Source organism: Coregonus lavaretus (assembly GCF_964263955.1).
Source record: "Coregonus lavaretus genome assembly, chromosome: 37".
Taxonomy (NCBI): domain Eukaryota; kingdom Metazoa; phylum Chordata; class Actinopteri; order Salmoniformes; family Salmonidae; genus Coregonus; species Coregonus lavaretus.
In genome coordinates, this window is record NC_140024.1 from 34861932 (window position 1) to 34881044 (window position 19113).

Here is a 19113-nt window from a genome sequence, read left to right on the forward strand (position 1 = left end):
CACCTAGTCAAGGGCTTGATGATCGATTCACCTAGTCAAGGGCTTGATGATTGATTCACCTAGTCAAGGGCTTGATGATTGATTCACCTAGTCAAGGGCTTGATGATTGATTCACCTAGTCAAGGGCTTGATGATTGATTCACCTAGTCAAGGGCTTGATGATTGATTCACCTAGTCAAGGGCTTGATGATTGATGACATGTCTCCCGAGTGGCGCAGTGGTCTAAGACACTGCATCACAGTGCTAGCTGTGCCACTAGAGATCCTGGTTCAAATCCAGGCTCTGTCGTAGCTGGCCGCGACCGGGAGACCCATGGGGTGGCGCACAATTCGTCCAGGGTAGGGGAGGGAATGGCCGGCAGGGATGTAGCTCAGTTGGTAGAGCATGGCGTTTGCAACACCAGGGTTGTGGGTTCGATTCCCACGAGGGAATAAAACATAATGTATGCACTAACTGTAAGTCGCTCTGGATAAGAGCGTCTGCTAAATGACTAAAATGTAAATTATTGATTCAGCTAGTCAAGGGCTTGATGATTAGTTGACCAGTTGAATCAGGTGTGCTAGCTCTGGAATAGATCAAATCCATGGAACGGCTGGGGGTCGCAGAGGAGAGGTTTGGAACGGCTGGGGGTCGCAGAGGAGAGGTTTGGAACGGCTGGGGGTCGCAGAGGAGAGGTTTGGAACGGCTGGGGGTCCCAGAGGAGAGGTTTGGAACGGCTGGGGGTCGCAGAGGAGAGGTTTGGAACGGCTGGGGGTCCCCGAGGAGAGGTTTGGAACGGCTGGGGGTCGCAGAGGAGAGGTTTGGAACGGCTGGGGGTCGCAGAGGAGAGGTTTGGAACGGCTGGGGGTCGCAGAGGAGAGTTTTGAGAACCAATGTAGTAGGATATGGGTTGCACATGGGATGGGCTTATCAAATGTCCGCTGGTCATTGGGGACAGACGACTTATTAACTGGTGGCTAATGGATAGTATTAACTTCTGGTTGTTATCAGACGGGTGAGGTGGATGGCTAATGGATAGTATTACTTCTGGATGTTATCAGACGGGTGAGGTGGATGGCTAATGGATAGTATTAACTTCTGGATATTATCAGACGGGTGAGGTGGATGGCTAATGGATAGTATTAACTTCTGGATGTTATCAGACGGGTGAGATGGATGGCTAATGGATAGTATTAACTTATGGATATTATCAGACGGGTGAGATGGATGGCTATTGGATAGTATTACTTCTGGATGTTATCAGACGGGTGAGATGGATGGCTAATGGATAGTATTACTTCTGGATGTTATCAGACGGGTGAGATGGATGGCTAATGGATAGTATTAACTTCTGGTTGTTATCAGACGGGTGAGGTGGATGGCTAATGGATAGTATTACTTACATTTCTGGATGTTATCAGACGGGTGAGATGGATGGCTAATGGATAGTATTAACTTCTGGTTGTTATCAGACGGGTGAGGTGGATGGCTATTGGATAGTATTAACTTCTGGATGTTATCAGACGGGTGAGATGGATGGCTAATGGATAGTATTACTTCTGGATGTTATCAGACGGGTGAGGTGGATGGCTAATGGATAGTATTAACTTCTGGATATTATCAGACGGGTGAGGTGTGTCACGATCGTCATGGAGAGACCAAGGCGCAGCGTTGCGGGTGAACATATTATATTTATTAAATGATCACACGATCAAAACAACAAACGAAAAAAGTGACGTCTATGGTTAAACACACACCAACACGAACAAGAAACCACACACACAAAGTGAAAGACAGACAGTTAAATATGGCTCCCAATCAGAGACAACCAGCTGACACTCGTTGCCTCTGATTGGGAGTCACTCAGGCCAACATAGATAGACAACGACTAGAACCTAAACAAAATAAACACCCTGGCTCAACATACGAGAGTCCCCAGAGCCAGGGCGTGACAGTACCCCCCCCAAAAGGCGCGGACTCCGACCGCGCCAACCAACCACAACAGGGGAGGGACCGGGTGGGCACTCCGCCTCGGCGGCGGATCCGGCTCCGGACATGACCCAGGCACGGGTTGTGCTGGACTGACGACGCGCACCCCTGGCTTGGTGCGTGGAGGAGGAACGGGCCTTACCAGGCTGACGACGCACACCGTAGGCTTGGTGCGTGGAGCAGGGACAGGCCGGACTGGGCTGACGAAGCACACCACTGACTTGGTGCGGGGCGCAGGAACGGGCCGAGCCGGGCTGACGAAGCGCACCACTGCCTTGGTGCGGGGAGCAGGAATGGGCCGGACCGGGCTGACGAAGCGCACCCCTGACTTGGTGCGGGGAGCAGGAATGGGCCGGACCGGGCTGACGAAGCGCACCCCTGACTTGGTGCGGGGAGCAGGAATGGGCCGGACCGGGCTGACGACGCGCACCACTGACTTGGTGCGGGGAGCAGGAATGGGCCGGACCGGGCTGACGACGCGCACCACTGACTTGGTGCGGGGAGCAGGAATGGGCCGGACCGGGCTGACGACGCGCACCACTGACTTGGTGCGGGGAGCAGGAACGGGCCGCGCCGGGCTGACGAAACGCACCACTGACTTGGTGGGAGTGGCAGGAACAGGCCGGACCGTACTGGGAACACACACCACTGGCCCTACGTGGGGATCAGGAACAGGCCGGACCGGACTGGCAACACACGCCAGTACCTCTCGCCGTGCCTCTACAACCTCCTTCCCCCTGGTGACCAGTGACTCCCGTAACCTGGCGGCCTCCTCTGCCAACCCGCTGGACCGCTCTATCGCGGCCTCCTGCTGCCCCGACGTCGTGAGCCCCCCCCTAAAAATTTTCTGGGGGTCTCTCCTCCCCGTGGGCCAGGCCTCCATCGTTCTCGCCCAACTCTCGCTCCTCTGTCTCCAACTCTCGCCATTCAGCTCCTCAATGGGCTTGACCCAGTCGAAGCTCCTCCTCAACTGGTCCCAAGTCCACCCTCTCTGCTCCTCACTAGGCTTGACCCAGTCGAGGCTGCCACGGAGATCTGCCAGCGATGGCTCCTGGACACGCTGCTTGGTCTGGTTTAGGTGGTTTCTTCTGTCACGATCGTCATGGAGAGACCAAGGCGCAGCGTTGCGGGTGAACATATTATATTTATTAAATGATCACACGATCAAAACAACAAACGAAAAACGTGACGTCTATGGTTAAACACACACCAACACGAACAAGAAACCACACACACAAAGTGAAAGACAGACAGTTAAATATGGCTCCCAATTAGAGACAACCAGCTGACACTCGTTGCCTCTGATTGGGAGTCACTCAGGCCAACATAGATAGACAACGACTAGAACCTAAACAAAATAAACACCCTGGCTCAACATACGAGAGTCCCCAGAGCCAGGGCGTGACAAGGTGGATGGCTAATGGATAGTATTAACTTCTGGATATTATCAGATGGGTGAGATGGATGGCTGTTGGATAGTATTACTTCTGGATATTATCAGACAGGTGAGATGGATGGCTATTGGATAGTATTACTTCTGGATGTTATCAGACGGGTGAGATGGATGGCTAATGGATAGTATTAACTTCTGGATATTATCAGACGGGTGAGATGGATGGCTATTGGATAGTATTAACTTCTGGATATTATCAGACGGGTGAGGTGGATGGCTAATGGATAGTATTAACTTCTGGATATTATCAGACGGGTGAGATGGATGGCTATTGGATAGTATTACTTCTGGATGTTATCAGACGGGTGAGATGGATGGCTAATGGATAGTATTAACTTCTGGATATTATCAGACGGGTGAGATGGATGGCTATTGGATAGTATTACTTCTGGATGTTATCAGACGGGTGAGATGGATGGCTAATGGATAGTATTACTTCTGGATGTTATCAGACGGGTGAGATGGATGGCTAATGGATAGTATTAACTTCTGGATATTATCAGACGGGTGAGATGGATGGCTATTGGATAGTATTAACTTCTGGATATTATCAGACGGGTGAGATGGATGGCTATTGGATAGTATTACTTCTGGATGTTATCAGACGGGTCAGATGGATGGCTAATGGATAGTATTAACTTCTGGATGGATGGATGGGGTTTATATTAAGAGATGGGTTGGATATGGGCTTATTGGTGTTGGGCTGGAAAGGTACAGTAGTGACTGGGAGAAAAGGTACAGTTAAGACTGGGAGAAAAGGTACAGTAGTGACTGGGAGAAATGGTTAGATGCTTAGCGGTTTTTTAGCATCACAGAAACACACAGACACACTGCCACAGACAGACAGACAGACAGAAAGACACACTGCCAGACAGACTGCCAGACAGACTGCCACAGACAGAATGCCAGACAGACTGCCACAGACAGAATGCCAGACAGACTGCCACAGACAGACTGCCAGACAGACAGACAGACAGACACACACACTGCCACAGTGTACATCACTTGGGTCAAGCTTCCTGCCATCCAGGACCTCTATACCAGGCGGTGTCAGAGGAAGGCCCTAAAAATTGTCAAACACTCCAGCCACCCTAGTCATAGACTGCTCTCTCTGCTACCGCACGGCAAGCGGTACCGGAGCGCCAAGTCTAGGTCCAAAAGGCTTCTTAACAGCTTCTACACCCACGCCATAAGACTCCTGAACAGCTAATCATGGCTACCCAGACAATTTGCACTGCCCCCCCCTCCCCCCCCTCTCTCTCTTTTTACGCTGCTGCTACTCTGTTTATTATTTATGCATAGTCACTTTAACTCTACCCACATGTACATATTACCTCAATTACCTCGACTAGCCGGTGCCCCCGCACATTGACTCTGTACCAGTACCCCCCTGTATATAGCCTCCCTACTATTACTTTATTTTACTGCTGCTCTTTAATTATTTGCTATTTTTTATTTTTTACTTAACACTTTGTTTTTCTTTTCTTAAAAACCGCATTGTTGGTTAAGGGCTTGTAAGTAAGCATTTCACTGTAAGGTCTACACCTGTTGTATCCGGCGCATGTGGCAAATAACATTTGATTTGATCTCCAAAAGTCCTTAAAGTTGGTGGAGTTGGTGCCTCTAGGGCAATTCAGGCAGATGTTAGAGGGCCTTTTAACTGAAGAATGTGGTGTTCTCAAACGATTGGGTTTTGCTTTTTGTGTTTGATTTTATGTACAGTGCATTCGTAAAGTATTCAGACCCCTTGACTTTTTCCATTTTGTTACTTTACAGCCTTATTCTAAAATGGATTCAATTGTTTTTTTCCCCTCATCAATCTACACACAATGCCCCATAACGACAAAGCAAAAACAGGTTTTTGACATTTTTGCAAATTTCTTGGGTATGACGCTACAAGCTTGGCACACCTGTATTTGGGGAGTTTCTCCCATTCTTCTCTGCAGATTCTCTCAAGCTCTGTCAGGTTGGATGGGGAGAGTTGCTGCACAGCTATTTTCAGAGATGTTCAATCGGGTTCAAGTCCGGGCTCTGGCTGGGCCACTCAAAGACATTCAGAGACTTGTCCCGAAGCCACTCCTGTGTTGTCTTGGCTGTGTGCTTAGGGTCGTTGTCCTGTTGGAAGGTGAACCTCCACCCCAGTCTGAGGTCCTGAGCGCTCTGGGGCAGGTTTTCTTCAAGGATCTCTCTGTACTTTGCTCTGTCCATCTTTCCCTCGATCCTGACTAGTCTCCCAGTCCCTGCCCCTGAAAAATATCCCCACAGCATGATGCTGCCACCACCATGCTTCACCGTAAGGATGGTGCCAGGTTTCCAAAGAGTTCAATCTTGGTTTCATCAGACCAGAGAATCTTGTTTCTCATTGTCTGAGAGTCCTTTAGGTGCCTTTTGGCAAACTCCAAGCGGGTTGTCATGTGCCTTTTACTGAGGAGTTGTTTCCATCTGGCCACTCCACCATAAAGGCCTGATTGGTGGAGTGCTGCAGAGATGGTTGTCCTTCTGGAAGGTTCTCCCATCCCCACAGAGGAACTCTGGAGCTCTGTCAGAGTGGCCATCGGGTTCTTGGTCACCTCCCTGACCAAGGCCCTCCACCGATTGCTCAGTTTGGCTGGGCGGCCAGCTCTACGAAGAGTCTTGGTGGTTCCAAACTTCTTCCATTTAAGAATGACGGAGGCACTATGTTCTTGGGGACCTTCAATGCTGCAGAATTTTTTTTGGTACCCTTCCCCAGATCTGTGCCTCGACACAATCCTGTCTCGGAGCTCTACGGACAATTCCTTTCGACCTCATGGCGTGGTTTTTGCTCTGACATGCACTGTCAACTGTGGGACCTTATATAGACATGTATGTGCCTTTCCAAATCATGTCCAATCAATTGAATTTACCACAGGTGGACTCCAATCAAGTTGTAGAAACATCTCAAGGATGATCAATGGAAACAGGATGCACCTGAGCTCAATTTCGAGTCTCATAGCAAAGGGTCTGAATACTTCTATAAATAAGGTATTTCTAAAAACCTGTTTTCGGTTTGTCATTATGTGGTATTGTGTGTAGATTGATGAGGACTTTTTTTATTTAATCCATTTTAGAATAATGCTGCAACGTAACAAAATGGGAAAAGGTCAAGAGGTCTGAATACTTTCCGAATGCACTGTATAGTGTAATTGATGTGAATATAGTTGTGTATAGTGTATATGATGTGTATAGTGTAATTTATGTGTATATAGATGTGTATAGTGTAATTGATGTGTATAGTGTAATTTATGTTTATTGATTTGTTTGAAAGGTCGTCATTGTAAATAAGAATCTGTTCTTAATTGACTTACCTGTATTAATAAAGGTGACACTACCACAGACAGACAGACTAGATTCCCATTCTCCCATAGTGTTCACTCCCTCTCATGGCTTTAAAAGGAATGGACTGGTGTGTGGGATATGGTGGAAACTCCCTCCTCCCATGCTTGCACCAATCCAATGCTATGAGGGGGAGGGAACAACTTCTATGAGAAGGGTAGAGAATCGGAACGCAGCCACAGACAGAGAGCCAGACAGAGAGGCAGACAGAGAGGCAGACAGAGAGGCAGACAGAGAGGCAGACAGAGAGTCAGACAGAGAGGCAGGCAGAGAGGCAGGCAGAGAGGCAGACAGAGAGGCAGACAGAGACACTGACCTTAATCTCAGTGACGATATGGTTGGGAGCTGGCGAGTCCAGGGAAGCACTCTTTGTCGGCGTATCCTCCCTCTCCCCCTTCTTCTCTCGCTCCTCCCCAACCCCGTTCTCCTTCTCCTTCCTCCTCTTCTCCTCCTCCTCCTCAGGCCTCTCCTGCTCTTCTTTCTCCTGGTTTTCCCGCCGTTCCCTCTCTCTCCACTCCTCCTCGGTGCGGCGTTCCTGTTTGCGTTGTTCCTGCTCTCTCCGGGCCTTCTCCATCAGAGCAGCCGTCTCCGTGTGGATCTGACTGCGTTCCTCATCCGTCAGCGGGACCGAAGGGTCAACGGCCGGTTTGACCGAGCGGTTGGGTTGGGGTACAAACAGGCCATTCTGGGAGGAGGGGGGCAGGTCCCTTGGGAGGGCATCCAGGGGGGGTTTAGACCCGTCTGAGACCCTGACTGATGGCTTCTTGGTGCGGTCGATCTGGGGGAGAGAGGAAGACGAGGACGGGGAGGATTAAGGGTTTAATTCAACATTTGAAGAACAATAAATGGAAGTGGTGACAGTAACAGTCTTTCTTCACTATGACAACTAGGAAAAACCTAATTGTGGATTGCAGTCCTACCTTGTCCATAGACTGTTGACAGGGGAAGGAAACCAATGTCAGTTTGTAATTTAGGTCAACTATCCCTTTAATATATTTAAAGATAAATATTTATTGATTTTTTTTATTTTTTTTATTTAACCTTTATTTAACCAGGTAAGCCAGTTGAGAACAAGTTCTCATTTACAACTGCGACCTGGCCAAGATAAAGCAAAGCAGTGCGATAAAAACAACAACAACAACAGAGGTACATGATAAAACAAACAAATACATGACCTCATGCAGTTACCTGTGGGATGTGCTTGGCTGTCCCTCCAGGCTGGCTGGTTGTGCCTGGTCCTGATCCAGGGCCCTTCTTGCTGTGGCCCACTCCAGGCTGAGTGGGCCCTGTGCGGGGTGAGTCTGTGGCGTCAGCCTCCATCCCTGTGGAGGGGGTCTCAGGGTGGGAGTGGGCCAGGTCCTCCGGGGGGGCACCGTTCACCTGTACGCTACCCAGGGAGGCAGGGGGAACCTGGGGTTCAGGGTCCGGCTCGGGGGGAGGGGGGGATGGAGGTTTGGGCTCCTCCAGTGACGGGTAGCTGAAGTTCACTGCTCAACAGAAAACATGAACTGGTAATGTTACAATAACTATTACATTAACTACTACTGAGGTTACGGTTTAGCTCTCAAACCGAGTCCAATGGAGGACTACAAACCTACCCTGGGTTCATTTACACAAGGAGAAAAATGAGATCTCAAAAGTTAAACACCACGCTAACACGGAGCAGAGCTAACCGACACCCTGTGGGATCAATTCCATCAAACCCCCACTGCACCATGCTGAAGTAGCATATCAACTTCAAGGAAAGATCCACTCATTTTGAATGTTATATCCTATTTGTGCATCTCTGAGCGATGTTCTATCGATTGCTGGGGTCATGTTTTCATGTGTATCTGAGCTATTCACCGTTCAAGCAGGCAGCGTCATACCAGCTGTATTTCTGCCTGCTTGAACGGTGAATAGTTCAGAAATGAAATAAAATAATGTGTTTTGGGCACTGTGATGTGTTTGGGGTACAGACAGAAATGTGTGACTGTGGTACTCTGTGGGAGGGGGTTGTAGTTGTGTGTTCAGGGGGTTGGGGTGAGGGTTAAGGTTAGGGTAAGGGTTAAGGTTAGGGTGAGGGTTAAGGTTAGGGTAAGGGTTAAGGGGTACTCACTCTGTGGGAGGGTGTTGTAGTTGTGTGTTCGGGGGGTTAGGGTGAGGGTTAAGGTTAGGGTAAGGGTTAAGGTTAGGGTTAAGGGGTACTCACTCTGTGGGAGGGTGTTGTAGTTGTGTGTTCGGGGGGTTAGGGTGAGGGTTAAGGTTAGGGTGAGGGTTAAGGTGAGGGTTAAGGTTAGGGTGAGGGTTAGGGTTAAGGGGTACTTACACTGTGGGAGGGTGTTGTAGTTGTGTGTTCGGGGCGGTCTGACTTTGGCGTTGGATGTGTACATCGGGTAGAAGAGGAGCCAGCTCTCATAGCCTCCCTCCAGGACCATGGGCTCACTACGCAGGATAGTGGCACTGTCCCACTGTGGAGCACACAGTACCTCAATGGATAACACACTGACTGAGGAAACACACATTACCTCAATGGAAAACACACTGACTGAGGAAACACACATTACCTCAATGGAAAACACACTGACTGAGGAAACACACATTACCTCAATGGAAAACACACCGACTGAGGAAACACACATTACCTCAATGGAAAACACACCGACTGAGGAAACATCGCAGGGAACACACATTCCTATGTTATTTACCTTGTAGAGTGCATCTTTGAGGCTTTGTAAGGTGGTTCCCAGTTTGAGGTCAGTGACAGAGCTGAACCAGTCCAGCAGGATGATGTAATCTACAAACCCCCGTCTCTTCCACGTCTCTCTGGATGCATCAGGTAGATTGGCCTCTATCTGGTTCACTGTGATGCTGTGGGAACAGAATAACAACATGTTAGCCTTGAGCAGGGGTTCACAACACACAGCCCGCTGGCTGAATGGCCCCAGAGAAGACAGCTTGTAGCCCGATATACAAGGTCAGAGTGGAGACCTGGATCAACCATACATGTAACAACCCTCCCCCCAACTCCCTCCATCCATCCATCGCTCCCTCCGTACCCAGGGTTGATAGCCTCCTCTGGGACACTGATGACAGTCTGTGTGGGGACCTGGATCTGTGAGTCCTGGAAGTCTTGGAGGCAGCGAGCGTCCATCACAATGACCGTAATGGCCTGGTCCTTCATCATCTTGAACAACCCCTCTGCTGTGATCCCTCCTGCTGGCACTGCAGCTAGGGAGGGAGGGAGCGAGGTAGTGAGAGAGAGAGGGATGGAGAGATGGAGGGAGGGAGGGAGGGATGGATGGAGAGAGGGAGGGAGGACGGTACGGCGGTAGGGAGAGGGAGGGAGGTAGGTACGGTAGGGAGAGAGGGAGGGAGGTAGGTACGGCAGTAGGGAGAGAGGGAGGTAGGTACGGTAGGGAGAGAGGGAGGGAGGTAGGGAGAGAGGGAGGGAGGTAGGGAGAGAGGGAGGGAGGTAGGGAGAGAGGGAGGGAGGTAGGGAGAGAGGGAGGGAGGGAGGTAGGGAGGGAGGGAGGGAGGGAGGGAGGGAGGGAGGGAGGGAGGGAGGGAGGGAGGTACGGCGGTAGGGAGAGAGGTACGGCGGTAGGGAGAGAGGGAGGGAGGGAGGGAGGGAGGGAGGGAGGGAGGGAGGGAGGGAGGGAGGGAGGGAGGGAGGGAGGGAGAGAGGGAGGGAGGGAGGTAGGGAGAGAGGAAGGGAGAGAGGTAGGGAGAGAGGGAGAGAGGGAGGGAGGGAGGGAGGGAGGGAGGGAGGGAGGGAGGGAGGGAGGGAGGGAGGGAGGGAGGGAGGGAGGGAGGGAGGTACGGCGGTAGGGAGAGAGGGAGGGAGGGAGGGAGGGAGGGAGGGAGGGAGAGAGGGAGGGAGGTAGGGAGGTAGGGAGAGAGGGAAGGAGGGAGAGAGGTACGGCGGTAGGGAGAGAGGGAGAAATATGGAGAAATCAATAAACATCAGCACCAATCTGCTGTGTAAAACAACTTATACGCATGTCAAAACTTCAGATTACCTCAAATTCTCACAGCGCAAAAACTACTTTTTAAAAAGCCTCGTTTTTCAGTCAGTTTACTGGTCACCATCTTTACCTTTTGAAGGTCCATTTTTCAACTCCTTCTGCTCCTTCACCTGGGACACAGAACATTACAACTGAGATCACAGCGTCTTAAAATACCATCTCTCAACCACAATAACTGGTGCTGGCAGGGGTGGTGTAAACGTTCACCTCAATAACACACAGAACAGAAACATGCTTCACCAGGCTTTCACTAAACTGTGATCTGTTAAGGCGTCTTTCAGTTGTGACATCTAAAATGTATTTATATTCAACAGCTGAGCACATTACTGGAGTTAATTCAAGCTGATTACAATCTATTTAATACAGTGTAATAAACATTAACCTTTGGATCCAAACATTGTTTTTAAAAGGAATAAATTGATCCACTTTCATCTGTGTCATCCGCACAGGAAAAGCACTCACACACACACACACACACACACGTGTGAACATACTCACTTCAGGTACGTGGGAATTATGAGATCATGAATTAACAGAAAAGATCAACCAGGACACCCCGTTTCCCAGTACCACTTGCTTCTGTATCGGCCTCTCAGCCTTGGGTCAGAAGCTTTTCTGTCCTCGTCATCATTCATCATTCAGGCACCTACCTTCTTGTTCTCTTTCCCTCCTTTTGGAGACGCCCGCCCTCCTCCTTTCTCCGTCCTGTCCTCCCTCCTTTTCCTCTCCTCTTGTCTCTCTTTCTCCTCAAGTTTTTTGCGAACCTCGACTTCCTCGTACCTTAACACACACACACACACACACACACACACAGGAAAACAGAAACCGTGACCCGTAGAAACATTAGGCTTGATGGAGAGATTCTATAGCTTCAAAATCAACGTATCTCCGTCTTCGGCAAAAGTCAAATGGTCTTCTTCAACCATTCACGGGGTATTGAAGTTCAGCTAAAAACCTATGCCATCAGAATACCAGTTGATTTAGGTGACATTCAGTTACAAAGTGCACAAAGTGAATGTAATGTCTGTGAATGAATGACATCAACACAGAGGGCAGGGCACCAACCTGAGTTTAAGGCTTTCAGAGAGCTTCTCGGCTTCTTCTATGGCTTTTTTAAAGCTGGTGGGCCCCAGCATGGACAGGAAAAACTCCTTGGACAACAGAGAGAAAAGGTGCTTTGGATGGAAGCATTCTCAAGAACAACAGAAGCAGGCTAGCCTAAATCAATACATCGTGTCATTGCCAAACAGAATGACATTTCACAAGTCAGTGAAATCAAGTACATTTACTTATTGATCGTTAACGTGTCACTTGCAACATCCACCTCAACTAAGAGAGTACAATTCTATCACCCGTCGGAAAATCAATAGTCAGTGCAGTAAGTTTATTCTTTGTATGGTTTGAACCCTCACTATGGCCAGTATCATAACAGTCCCGTGTGAGAGTGTTGCGCATAACTAGTTCTGCAGTCTCCTTAGCACATAGCCCATGTCGGCACAGGGTCGAATCCCTCCTCACCCACTACTCCCTGTTCTCCCCTCCACCTGCTGTGTCCCCCATTACATTCCTACTGTCTGAAAAAATCATTAAATACGTGGGGAGATCGGAGCTCCCAGTCTCCTTTAAAATACATTGCATGGCTTGAACCCTCTTGGTGGTCTGAGTAGCAACACATGGGTGGTGTTCACTAGGCACAAAATGGAAGAACAGGGAGGGTCTAACCTGAACGTGTCTAATAAGAAAGGTTTGTATTGGTTTAGCTACATCTTGGTGCGGTGTGCGCTAATGGGCCATGGTTGGTACCTGTTGCTGCTTGAAGTCGGGCCTCTTCTTGATGAGATCATAGACTGTCAGGTATTTCATGTAGAGAACGTAGGACTTCTCCTCGTCTCCATCCAGACGACACTCCTCCGCAGCCTTGAAAATCTTACAGGCACTCTGGACATAGCTGCAACACAGAATAGAACATCTTACATACACTCTTGTACATAGCTGCAACACAGAATAGAACATCTTACAGGCCCTCTGGACATAGCTGCAACACAGAATAGAACATCTCACAGGCCCTCTGGACATAGCTGCAACACAGAATAGAACATCTTACAGGCCCTCTGGACATAGCTGCAACACAGAATAGAACATCTTACATACACTCTTGGACATAGCTGCAACACAGAATAAAACATCTTACATACACTCTTGTACATAGCTGCAACACAGAATAGAACATCTTACATACACTCTTGGACATAGCTGCAACACAGAATAGAACATCTTACATACACTCTTGGACATAGCTGCAACACAGAATAGAACATCTTACATACACTCTTGTACATAGCTGCAACACAGAATAGAACATCTTACATACACTCTTGGACATAGCTGCAACACAGAATAGAACATCTTACATACACTCTTGGACATAGCTGCAACACAGAATAGAACATCTTACATACACTCTTGGACATAGCTGCAACACAGAATAGAACATCTCACAGGCCCTCTGGACATAGCTGCAACACAGAATAGAACATCTTACAGGCCCTCTGGACATAGCTGCAACACAGAATAGAACATCTTACATACACTCTTGGACATAGCTGCAACACAGAATAGAACATCTTACAGGCACTCTTGGACATAGCTGCAACACAGAATAGAACATCTTACATACACTCTTGTACATAGCTGCAACACAGAATAGAACATCTTACATACACTCTTGGACATAGCTGCAACACAGAATAGAACATCTTACATACACTCTTGGACTTAGCTGCAACACAGAATAGAACATCTTACAGGCCCTCTAGACATAGCTGCAACACAGAATAGAACATCTTACATACACTCTTGGACATAGCTGCAACACAGAATAGAACATCTTACAGGCACTCTTGGACATAGCTGCAACACAGAATAGAACATCTTACAGGCCCTCTGGACATAGCTGCAACACAGAATAGAACATCTTACATACACTCTTGGACATAGCTGCAACACAGAATAGAACATCTCACAGGCCCTCTGGACATAGCTGCAACACAGAATAGAACATCTTACATACACTCTTGGACATAGCTGCAACACAGAATAGAACATCTTACATACACTCTTGGACATAGCTGCAACACAGAATAGAACATCTTACATACACTCTTGGACATAGCTGCAACACAGAATAGAACATCTTACATACACTCTTGGACATAGCTGCAACACAGAATAGAACATCTTACAGGCCCTCTGGACATAGCTGCAACACAGAATAGAACATCTCACAGGCCCTCTGGACATAGCTGCAACACAGAATAGAACATCTTACATACACTCTTGGACATAGCTGCAACACAGAATAGAACATCTTACATACACTCTTGGACATAGCTGCAACACAGAATAGAACATCTTACATACACTCTGGACATAGCTGCAACACAGAATAGAACATCTTACATACACTCTTGGACATAGCTGCAACACAGAATAGAACATCTTACATACACTCTTGGACATAGCTGCAACACAGAATAGAACATCTCACAGGCCCTCTGGACATAGCTGCAACACAGAATAGAACATCTTACAGGCCCTCTGGACATAGCTGCAACACAGAATAGAACATCTTACAGGCCCTCTGGACATAGCTGCAACACAGAATAGAACATCTCACAGGCCCTCTGGACATAGCTGCAACACAGAATAGAACATCTTACATACACTCTTGGACATAGCTGCAACACAGAATAGAACATCTTACATACACTCTGGACATAGCTGCAACACAGAATAGAACATCTTACATACACTCTTGGACATAGCTGCAACACAGAATAGAACATCTCACAGGCCCTCTGGACATAGCTGCAACACAGAATAGAACATCTCACAGGCCCTCTGGACATAGCTGCAACACAGAATACAACATCTTACAGGCACTCTGGACATAGCTGCAACACAGAATAGAACATCTTACAGGCCCTCTGGACATAGCTGCAACACAGAATAGAACATCTTACATACACTCTGGACATAGCTGCAACACAGAATAGAACGAGTTAGGGAAACCCTTATTTAGACCACCAGTTTTCAGGTCATTATTTTAAAACAAAACTGCCATTTGAATGACATCCATGTCAGAACAATAGCCTACCTCCTGGTGTTGATTTTGTCAGGCTTGACTTCAGCTTTCTTGTTGAGGTCCCCCAGATTAGTAGAGAGGTACAAGCCCTTCACCCCACTGGACACTGCAGGCATCTTCAAATGGTGGGTTATATATCAAAAGATCACCAGCACTGTACAACGTTCACATATTCCAGTCCTCACATCTCTGGAAAGACAAAAAAATTTAATCAAATAGCTTTTATTATTATTATTACTAACCCCTTGTCTACCCCAGTCGTAGACGCCAACTACCTTTAGCTCCTATTGATGAAGAGCCCAGACGTTCGGTCTGAACGGTAACATGCATCGCTTGTGGTACACTTTTGGAAACTTAAGGAACATATATTTTTCATATCAGTGGAAAAAAAAATATTTTAAAAAAACAAAAAAGGTTAAATTAGTACACACTTTTAAAGAGTTTGGGTTCCCACTCGGCCATTTCTCCATGTTACAGCGCATGTTTCCAGAAGACAGAGGCGACCACCTGTGCTAATTACCTATCTAGCATGCTCAGAACCTGTGTAACCTGTGTATGATGGACGAACGCCACCAGAAACATGTTGTAACTGAAAAATCTGTTGGTTGCAACTGTGATGAACCTGGTGGTCCTGGGCTGGGTTTCTACTAAACTAACATATGGATTTTTTTAAAAGATGGTCATGCCAAGGATCATTTAGCTATTTGATTTTGAATTTCAGGACCCCTGTAAGTACCCCAAAAATGATTTGATGAAACATTGAATTTGGCCTTACTGCTATTAGCCCATAGAAACACATTGAATAACAGATTAATAAATGGCAAAACAGATATTCGAAAAATAATCAAATGGAAGTATGTTGTTTTGAAGTGTCTGTGTCTGAGAGACATAAGTACGATCTGGACTTTTTGGGTCTTTTTTTTTTGCACTAAAGTACTTCCATTCATGTTTTAACTGGTACCGGGCTGCCAACAGAAACGTCTTGTGAGGCTTGTGGGCATCCTAGAGCAAAACAACCGACATGTACGCGTTTCAATGGTGGAGTCATGTGTGTGTAGCCTAAACTGTTCGGACGCTACAGACAGAAGTTGGCAGATCAGCGGTACCAACTTCAGATGAGTCCCATGACTCTTGTGGGGGTCATAGAGCAAAACGGATTAGTTAGTCATATTATACTGAACAAACAAATAAATGCAACATGTAAAGTGTTGGTCCCATGTTACATGAGCTGAAATAAAAGATCCCAGAAATGTTCCATACACACAAAAAGCTTTTTCTCTAAAATGTTGTGCACAAATTTGTTTACATCCCTATTGGTGAACATTTCTCCTTTGCCAAGATAATCCATCCACCTGACAGGTGTGGATTATCAAGAAGCGGATTAAACAGCATGATCATTACACAGGTGCACCTTGCGCTGGGGACAATAAAAGGCCACTAAAATGTGCAGTTTTGAGGGAGTGTGCAATTGGCATGCTGACTGCAGGAATGTCCACCAGACCTGTTGCCAGAGAATTTATAAATCCTCCATATCTACAGAAATAAGACTGATCCTGCTTATTGTATTTTGTTTGTTTTTCTACCCCCTTTTTCTCCCCAATTTCGATCTTGTCTCATCGCTGCAACTCCCCCAACGGGCTCGGGGGGGCGAAGGTCGAGTCATGCGTCCTCCGAAACATGACCCGCCAAACCGTGCTTCTTAACACCCGCCCGCTTAACCCGGAAGCAAGCCGCACCAATGTGTCGAAGGTAACACCATTCAACTGATGAACAACGAGTTGCTAGAGCACGATGAGCCAAGAAAAGCCCCCCCGGCCAATGAGAATGTTTTTAGTCTTTGCTGTAACAAAGGCTTTACAAAAAACATTACAACAGACTCTCTGGTATGCTTATAATTGATTTAGTGTTGTGTTACATGGTTCCAAACGGTCAGAAAAATATTGTAATCTAACAGCACCTGTTTGGTCCACATAATTTGCACGCAGCGCTTACTCCTTACCTTCTTTTTCTTGATCTCCAGTATTTTCCACAACTAGTCAAATGTATTCCACACATCTGACTTCCCCTTTACCTCCTGAGCAACCAGTAAACATTACCCTGTTTCCAGTTTATTTGTCATGTCCTCTGCATCAATTTTAATGTCACATGTGTTCGGAGTTTGTTATAACCAATTTATTGATGTGATTATGATATGCTATAGGTCAGGCCCTATTGATCACGTGCATGCGATGCATACATGTGTCACGTAAAGAGAGCAAGGGTTGAGGTAACAGAACTTTTCAGTCAGAAATGGCTGTCATTATGTTGCAGCTTCAGCAACATGGACAGCGTGATAAACACTGTTTAAGTTCTGTAGTGGTCAATGCAGCATGGAGAGAGAGACAGGCAATGGGTGCTAGTCACACAGTCACTCGCTGTCTTTTTTTTTTTAACACAGCAAGTCTGAGCACAATCAAATCAATTGCGGTCGGACTCCCTCTAGTCATTTGTTTGTCTTAATTATTTCATCAAACAGTGCGCTTAAAGCATCAGACAAGCTCAGTGCATATGGTTGATTTGATTAGAACACATAGGATGTGTCTATATATGGAAAAATACGTCGTAAAATGTAGACCAACCGATTGGTTGAAAGAACAGACGACTCTCGGTCGACCAAGTTTTTTTAAATGTCGGGGACAGCCCTAATGATAATGCATGGCCCCATGTCGCAAGGATCTCTACACAATTCCTGGAAGCTGAAAATGTCCCAGTTCTTCCATGACCTGCATACTCACCAGACATGTTACTCATTGAGCATGTTTGGGATGCTCTGGATCGACGTGTACGACAGCATGTTTCCGCCCATACGCAACAACTTCGCACAGCCATTGAAGAGGAATGGGACAACATTCCACAGGCCACAATCAACAGCCTGATCAAATCTATGCAAAGGAGATGTGTTGTGCTGCATGAGGCAAATGGTGGTCAGACCAGATACTGACTGGTTTTCTGATTCACGCCCCTACCTTTTTTTGTTTTTAAAGGTATCTGACACCAACAGATACATATCTATATTCCCAGTCATGTGAAATCCATAGATTAGGGCCTAATGAATTTATTTTAATTGACTGATTTCCTTATATGAACTGTAATTCAGTAAAAAAATAAAAAAAATGGTTGCGTTTATATTTTTGTTTATTGTAGAACCTTGTCCAATAGGTTTTTGACGTTTTTGTTAGTAAGCAGTTGTAAGCGAATGGCCAAGCAAAGTACTGTATTGTGATTCGTATCCCTGCTGGTCAATTTCCAGTGTACTCGTGATTATCTTTGGCAGTTCCGCTGGGGTAATCCATCCGAGCAAGATGTAAACATGAACTGCGAATTTAGCAAGGCTTTCAAAAACGAAACCACAGATAATATCTTTGACGAAATTGTAAATATAATATATGTGACATTGGACTTGCTACTAGCTAGCACGTTCGCAAAACTGTAAATTAACAAGCCAGGTAGCTTTCCATACACACAAAAAGCTTATTTCTCTCAAATGTTTACCCAGGAAGTCCTGTAGCTAGCCTACCCCCCGTTTGTCAAGTTAGTTTGTTAGCAGGATAGCTAGCTTGTTAGCTAAGCTATGCTAGCTTTCACTGTAGTTGTTTATTCAAACAGGCTCCGTCAGCTCAAGGATGTTTAGCTATGTAACGACAGAGAAATTATAACCGTAAATATAACGGCGAATAACCTCCGACAGTTATTGCAATGATGAGATAGCAAGTGAATACGTTTGAAAGGAGGAAATAATACAACTTACCATAACGTTGCACTGTTGTCTTGTTCAGCTTTTTCTAGACAGTGTTTTCCGCCAGTTACCACAGCCACAAAGTCAAAATTGGCTATATCGTAAAAGTTTATGAAAACAAAAATGTGCTTTTGGGGCTTGATTATAGATTAGTGTTAGGTGTAGGGTTAGCAGTGTGGTTATGGTTACGGTTAGGTTTACAATCACATTTGAAGAAGATACATTTTAGAAACAGGCGGGGTTTATGACTTTGTGGCTGTGGTAACTAGTGACGGCCCCTAGACAGCTGACTCCTGATTCACGGAAGAACTCAAGGGGGCGTATTTGTTCAAAACGGCCAAGCTTTTATCAACGATTAAAATACAACACTGCTAGAAAACACCAAACATTTGCTACGTGAGGCTTATTTGAT

At 46.7% G+C, this 19113-nt stretch overlaps 1 protein-coding gene across 1 annotated transcript in view; it reads right to left on the bottom strand.

The window, feature by feature from the left end:
- LOC311111869 (ubiquitin carboxyl-terminal hydrolase 8-like) overlaps nucleotides 1-18909 on the bottom strand; it is a 33117-nt gene extending 14208 nt beyond the window's left edge. The window contains exons 1-11 of the mRNA XM_084154777.1: nucleotides 18714-18909; nucleotides 14939-15115; nucleotides 12586-12730; nucleotides 11848-11933; nucleotides 11433-11562; nucleotides 10853-10892; nucleotides 9814-9985; nucleotides 9463-9625; nucleotides 9084-9225; nucleotides 7964-8262; nucleotides 7092-7553 (exon numbers count right to left, since the gene is read on the bottom strand). Of these exons, the coding sequence (XP_084010903.1) occupies nucleotides 7092-7553; nucleotides 7964-8262; nucleotides 9084-9225; nucleotides 9463-9625; nucleotides 9814-9985; nucleotides 10853-10892; nucleotides 11433-11562; nucleotides 11848-11933; nucleotides 12586-12730; nucleotides 14939-15042 (1743 nt within the window). The 5' untranslated portion in view covers nucleotides 15043-15115; nucleotides 18714-18909. The remainder of the gene's footprint in view (nucleotides 1-7091; nucleotides 7554-7963; nucleotides 8263-9083; nucleotides 9226-9462; nucleotides 9626-9813; nucleotides 9986-10852; nucleotides 10893-11432; nucleotides 11563-11847; nucleotides 11934-12585; nucleotides 12731-14938; nucleotides 15116-18713) is intronic.
- Between the last annotated feature and the right edge of the window lie 204 nt (nucleotides 18910-19113).